Source organism: Musa acuminata, chromosome BXJ2-11, assembly GCF_036884655.1.
Source record: "Musa acuminata AAA Group cultivar baxijiao chromosome BXJ2-11, Cavendish_Baxijiao_AAA, whole genome shotgun sequence".
NCBI lineage: Eukaryota > Viridiplantae > Streptophyta > Magnoliopsida > Zingiberales > Musaceae > Musa > Musa acuminata.
In genome coordinates this window covers 9,580,516-9,587,731 of record NC_088348.1, presented here as the reverse complement: position 1 = coordinate 9,587,731, position 7,216 = coordinate 9,580,516, and the positions used below count along the sequence as shown (strand labels likewise).

General features: G+C 38.9%; 1 protein-coding gene across 1 annotated transcript; it reads right to left on the bottom strand.

Annotated features, from left to right (window-relative positions):
* Positions 1-179: 179 nt before the first annotated feature.
* On the bottom strand, positions 180-3,610 carry LOC135627979 (clavaminate synthase-like protein At3g21360). Its single transcript, XM_065134463.1, has 3 exons — positions 3,137-3,610; positions 2,779-3,032; positions 180-787 (listed from the first exon to the last, which is right to left on the bottom strand). The coding sequence occupies exons 1-3, from the start codon at positions 3,500-3,502 to the stop codon at positions 427-429; spliced, it is 981 nt and encodes a 326-aa protein (XP_064990535.1). The 5' UTR covers positions 3,503-3,610; the 3' UTR covers positions 180-426.
* Positions 3,611-7,216: the final 3,606 nt, after the last annotated feature.

Genomic DNA, 7,216 nt, shown 5'->3' with positions numbered 1-7,216 from the left:
TAGATACGAGCAGAGAAGTAGAAGAAACCCAAACTCATTTGCAAATTTAACATTCTATCAGGTCAAGTTAAACTATTTTTAGCTTCAATTTGATGGTCAAGCAGTACAATCTACTTGCAAACAGCAGCAACCACACAAAATTCCTTAAATATTAATCCCACTAACAAAAAGCTCGATAATTTGAAGTACTACCCAATTATCAATTTGGTTACTATGAATCATTCTCATCGCAGATAAGTTTATAATCACAGGTGATACTAGCAGCTACAGCAATTCTAGAACTTTGGGCAATGAGGAGAAGGTGGCAATTCCTCACTCTTTTGGGTTGTGGTGGGAGGATGGTGGTTGATCAGGAAAACAGAAATGACAAGAACTGAAGAGAAATATATATGCGAAGTGTCTTGGCCAGCCGAAGCGAGCAAACCTCTATTTACAAAGTGATGCAAGAATGCGGCGTGGAGGATCAAATGATCGTCGGGAGTGCAGGACAGCCAGATTATCCAACAAAAGGATGTCACCTTTCTTCCAACCTATAGCAACACTTTCTTCTTCAAGGATATTTAGACATTCATGTATTATATCGGCTGGCAAAGGTGTCCCATCTCCAAAAGTAACTGCCTTGACAGGATCATTGCGAGCATCCTCCCATCCAGTATAGGCAGCGACCATGCTGTTGAACCATATTTTCCGTCCTCTAGTTTGATCTAGTCTGATTGCTGGAATTGGGCCTGTGACTGTTTTCACTCCGTCTTCCAACCATTCCAACTTCACTCCTAGGTGAGCTGCCCTGTGATCGATATATGTAGATTTTCAAATTCACAAGCAAAATATTTAAGAATGTCCGGAATAAAGGTTTTCAATTAGATTGAAGTCTGAAAAATCTTATATCTGGCTACATGCTAATGACAGAGAAAAACGAGGCTTTGGTAGGAGGAATAACCATCGAAGAAGTTTCCAAGAGCAAATTGTGAGACCACTAAGATGATGAATTATAATGCTTTTGTAGGAGTTAAAGACCGACAAAGCTAACCAACATACCTGAGCTACAGAATCATTAGTTTCCCTGAGCCAAATATACTATAATTTCAGTTCCAGCATTGTAAATTGTTAAAATTATTCACCTCATGTTTGCTAATGACATCATCATTTTGCTTTAGGGGTAACAATAGGTCTTGACATAATCTGGCTAAGATGTTGGACGTGAACTCTAACATCACTGGTCTTAACTCTTAACCTCAATAGAAGCAACTTTGATATCCTTTTTCCAAAGAATTATAACCGTGGCACCGGGCAATACATTCATGATGTTCTTGGGATCAAGGAGGGCAATTGGCGTATGTACCAAGGTGCCTTGATAAGTCATGGAAGACTCTCTGGAAAGTATCAAGAATCCCTTATTGAGAAAATGGTAAATAGGTTTGATCTCCCAAGCAGAAAAGTCATTCTTATCAATTCCATATTAATGCTATTCTTGTTCACATCCTCCTCATAAACGCTTGGATCTCAGTGAAGAGCATAAACAGAATTGTCAAGCTATCTCGTAGGTTCTTATGGGATCACAACCCATCCCATAGCAATATGATGTTGGGATACATTTACCAAATTTGAGGATGGGAGAATTGGTCTTAGGGTTTAGTTAAGATTACCATTCAGGCCAAAAGGTTACTTGCTATTCTCAATAATGCTAGCAACCATTGGAGTAAAACTGATAGCTTATCGGCTGTGAGGCTTTAAAGCTCTTATAGCTAATTCATTTTGTCTCTTACGGGAAGCATTGGAATGAATGCCATTTTTGCAACCATCGGCCCCAGCCAATGTCCATTTGTCTCAAGGTTTTAGCTTTAACCAATGGCCACATTCCAGGCTCTAGACAAACTGAGGGTGGCAGTAGAGCATATGTTCCAGATGGTTTTGTGTTTCCTACTAGAGAGTCTTGTTTCGATTTGGATTGCAGTGGTTTTTTCATGTCTAACAAAAATAATCCAAGTTGTGGTTTTGTTATAAGCAATGTATGGGTGGGGGGATCATTGCAGTTGGATGTAACCATAGAAGACTGACTAATGCTATTCAAGCAGAATGCCAGGCTATCCCGGAGGGTATCCGGTGAGCTTAGAATCTCGATCTTTAGCATATCTGGGTGAGATTAGTTCCCAAACAAATGATCAACATGCCTTCTAACCCATGTCACATTCTGGGGTCCTAAAGTATTCAAAGAAAAGAGTTACTTCTTTGAGATGCCGCCATTAAAGTTTCCACGACATTTCTTGTTTTGCTGATGTTCATACCTCTGTCAAATTTTGGAATGACGAGACACCACCGATATTTTCTATGGACAGCTTTGATTTAATAGTTATATTTCTTCTTGAAAAACATAACTCTGTTTTTTATAAGTATCGTATTTCAACTCCCAGCATTTACCTTCTTTGTCCATTTTTATAAATTATAACATAACCCACCACTTAACCTTAATCAAACATAAGAACTGATTGATTGCCCTTTGATCTTTAAATTAAGATGTCACGTATCGATTGAAATAGTTTCGTCTTCGATTCTAGTTATTTTTTCTGAATTTGTTTGATATAATCTTCTTGACTGGTTCCATCTACTCTGATTTATTAGATGTCCTATGATATAGGAGGGTACCTTCCTTCATATATTGCATGACTACAATAATGATAGAAAAAGCATTGGCATTCTATTAATGCTAAAGCTAAATTAACCGAGGACAGTGTCAAGATGTTACTATCCATGTGCAAATAACCAAAGGATACCACAAACCTTTCCTCTGCCACGCTTCTATCTTTGGTCAAGAACGTCGATTGCCATCCACGGCCGATTGGCGACGAAGGATCGTCTCCCTCCCCCAAAACCCTCGTGTAGATCAAGCCATATTCCTCCAATCGCGCCACGAACTCCGGAAATTTTGCCTTCATCCTCTCGTAAACTAGATGGCTTAGCACGATCGGAGTTTCCCCGCCGCTTCCAGGCTCCACCTCGCAGAAAAAGAACAATTTCGTCGGGAACTCCGGCACCTGGCCAACCCCAAATCTCCGTCAGTTGAGAGAGAGAGAGAGAGAGAGAGAGAGAGAGAGAGAGAGAGAGAGAGAGAGAGAGAGAGAGAGAGAGAGAGAGGAACCTGCGCCATCTCGTGGTGGAAGGGGATCTTCTGGTCGGGTGGGGACTCGTTGGCGGTGAAGACGCGGCCGACGACGTTGGTGCGGGGAGCGGCGCCGCCGACGTAGGGGAGCTCGTCGTAGCCGAAGGCGGCCACGGCGCGGTCGAAGTCGGCGGCGTCCCGGACAGGGAAGCCGCGCAGGAGTATGGCGCCGCTCGACCGCAGGAGCGACTCGAGGCGGGGCCTCTGGGATGCCACGGCCGCGTTGAAGCTGCCTAGGTCGAGATCCACGGTCGGGCTCGGATAGAGGACCGCCGGAAAGAGGACGCCGCCGACGGCCTTCTGCTCCGGGATGCTCGTCTCCACGAACAGCTCGTCGTGGGCCATCAAACCCTTGCCGTCGCTGCGAGCCACTACTGTTGAGGTCGAGACCGAGGAGATATCAGCCAAATGCAAATGGTATGAGGTTCAGAAGCACGTCCACATTCATTGGGTTTGCGTGGGTCTATTGCAAGGAATATATTGTGGTCACAGATAATTATCTGTAGGAATTTGTAGTTTTCGAATAATTTCTTTCAAGTAGTTTTCTTTATCTTCGAAATTTCATTTCAGGAACAATGTATAATAATTATGTATTTAGATATCAGATAGACAAAATAGAAGTAAAAGATATAGAAGATATGTGAAACCTTCCATATACTTAATTAGTGTCATTAGTTGAATAATACTCATCGTTAATTTGGAGGATGTTTACTAACCGATGTGAAAATATAAGAAATCAGGATCTATTAGTACTTGAATTAGGAAATGATGTCACTGGAATAATGCACAAATAAAAAAAAGAAATCCTAAACAAAAAAGAGAGCATAAATGCAGAACCCAAGATTGATAAAAATGAGGGTTCTGATCCCTAGTTTTCCCTTAAATTAGCTACCTTCTCTCTGTATCAGTCAACATCAAACTCTTTTTCTGTTCTTAAGATGAACTAAGAGAATAATATCACATTACTGAATATTGAAAGATCGGATTGCATATATTATGTTTAACAAACAATCTCAAAGCTTAAGCTGTTGAAGTTTCAGTATTAGTCATTATTCAATTTCTAATAACTTCACCCTATATCTTCTCATTCTTGTGATAAATTAGCTTTGGTTTCATGCATCTTTGTTAGTAGTTGAACAAAACTTTTTTGTTGATTTTTGACTGGTAATTTGTGCAGCAGTTATTAGTATTAATTATATATATATACTTAAAAAAGTTTATTTTTTAAAAAAAAGTTAGTGTTATTTTTAAAATGATGATATTACCGTTACTTTCGCTTAATATCGCTTGCCTCCATCAAAGTTAATGATGTGTATGAAGTAAACAATATAAGAAGAGACGGTCAATGCATTATCACCTTCGCTTGTAGCCCCTTCTATTAAGGTGACGATGGAGACAAAGGTGACCAATATATAGGGCCGAAGAGGGGCGGGGAACAATGAGGGTATGTAATATTGGAGGAGGTAGTTGATCATGGTGGCTGCAATGATAAGGAGAGGGTCATGTGTTACGATAGCAAGAAAGAAGATACATAGGTGAATATGAAAGAGCCACATGCAAAAGCAACCAAGGGCTTGTGCATGGAGGTAGTTGATCATAGCAATAGGGCCGAGGTGACTATGGGTGGGGAGGTTGTGGGCGAAGACAATGAGAGTGGAAGCTCGTGGGTTGCCACTGATGAAGGGGGAGGGGGGGGGGGGGGGGAGTAGGACAAGAATGGTGAACAAAGAATGTGATTAGTGGTTGGAATAGAGAGGAGAAAGCAGAAAAATCATATTTTTAATGAAAGAAATGATGTTTTACAAAAATTTTTAGAAATTAATGTGTTTTGTGAGAATTTTTTTAAAATTATATATTTTTTCTAAGAATTTATCAATTAGATATTAATTCAATCCAAAAGTTTAGGTTTATTAATTCAATTTTTTTTCTCACATAAATATTTTTTTAGTAGGAATTATCTTTTTTTTTCATCTTTTTAATACTTATTTCTCGCATGAACACGAATTAGTTGACATTCGGATTATGTCTACAATCTTATCCAAATACAGGGCCAACTTTGAGTTAAGAATATAGATATTTAAGAAATTTAATGTATGATTAATTTTAATGATTATGAATTTAAAATAACTCTATAAAAAAAAGGGGGAAGAAAGATATGTTAAAATTTTATTAATCTCAATTGGGAGTTTCGATATCACTAATTAATTAATTACGAAGGCATATATGCTAATTGGTTTTTGCAGATATATTAACGTTAAACCTAACTTTAGAAGCACAGTTGTATGTTTACTTTCAATCCAAGATCAGATACATTGTCAGGAACAGGCTCCAAAAAAGAATAAGACTGGAGGACGGAGTTGCCTATGGCCCCGGAAGTACGAATCAATGAAATATGCCTTTTACGTGTATGGTCAGTCTGACGGAACACAGAAACCTGGATCAACCCGCAGTCCGAACGGGTAATTAGGGTTCTTCGTGCAAGAAGATGAGTTCGATTCCGCGGTCGTGATATGAAGGGCAATCAAAGCATATGTCGGTCCGATCCGACCGTTAGTTGTATAGCCATGATGCAGCAAGTCCCGATTTTTGTTGCTTGGATGCGGTAAAGTTTCTTTGACTTCCATCTCTTTCTTTTCTGCTTCTGTTGTACCCAACTGCTTCCTATATAATTTGATTGCCTGATTCGTCGTCTAAAGTGGGTTGTTCTAATGTTTGTCTTAAAGATTCTCGTAATGGACCGTCTTGAAGTGCTCGGAGTCACTGCTTGATTGGTAATCTGATATGGAATTGTTGTATTGACCTCCTTTTGATCAATCATCAATGTGGGGCTCATCGACATCTCATCCACTTTGGTTGCCTTTCTCCTTTGTACGTACATTGGCTGTCTCTTTGGAAGATTAAAGTTGTCATCCTGGCTGGTGGAACATTTTCTTTTCTGTTAATTAAGATAAGGTTCTTTTACCCAAACAAAATTAGGATGATGGATGGTTCTTTCTTTTGCAAATGGTAACCGGTGAAGATGGGATTCGAACTTTACTATCGGCATCTTCCTCAACCTTTGGTAAGTAGACTTGAGTACACAACCACTATACCGATGTTCTAGGTGTTCTTATGTTCATTTCATATTAATGGTGTTATTACTTTACCAAGAAGGCTTATGACTTAAACGTGGATCTAAGAGCAATAATCATTACTTAATTTGTACTGACTCCATACACAATAACCATCAGATTTGGGTTGGATATTGGATTTGAATATTTGTTCATCTATTTGAATATTTGAATATTTTTATGCAAGTGTTGATAATATTCATATAAGATAGTGAACATTATTATGCAATTATTTATATGTGTAGTTCCTTAAAATTTTCCAACCTTGCTATTTATATGTCATATCATTCATCATTTAAGGAAGAATTACCAGCTCACTAAATACACATGATTTATGTTTCCATCGAAGAAGTCGGTCATTACTCCATTCAGTGTTCATTCACAAGTTTTATAATCGTTATTTTCAAATGCCTATTTTTTTTTTTACTTTGGCAAATGCCTTTTTCTAAGCCAACTAACCTCCTATGACGTACTCAAATTACCTTGCCTGCATCCTTCCACAATTATAGCTAAATAGGATACAGTATCATCATCTACTTTTTTATTATATTTGTGGGTGTTTGACTGGGTACTTGACAAAGTGGGTGTAGAAAGCATTATTCATTCAGTGGCTCACTCTTTTTTTTTTTTTCTTTCCATTTGGTTGTTGGCTGTGGGAGGTGGGACTTGGGTGCTTGATGGGTGGGTAGGGTGTGAAACAAGATTCCGAGAGAGCCCAAGATGCATGAATTGCCACTATCCTCTGCTTTCAGTGATGCTCAAGACATACGTGGCCTTGAGAATAATCAGTAATATCTGATGATTCTTTTAGAAAGCTTGGTAAGATAGCAACTATAACGTTAACTTCTGGATGCTCAAGGCATACATGGCCTTGAGAAGAATCAGAAATATCTGATGATTCTTTTAGAAAGCTTGGTAAGATAGCAACTATAAAGCTAATTTCTGGATG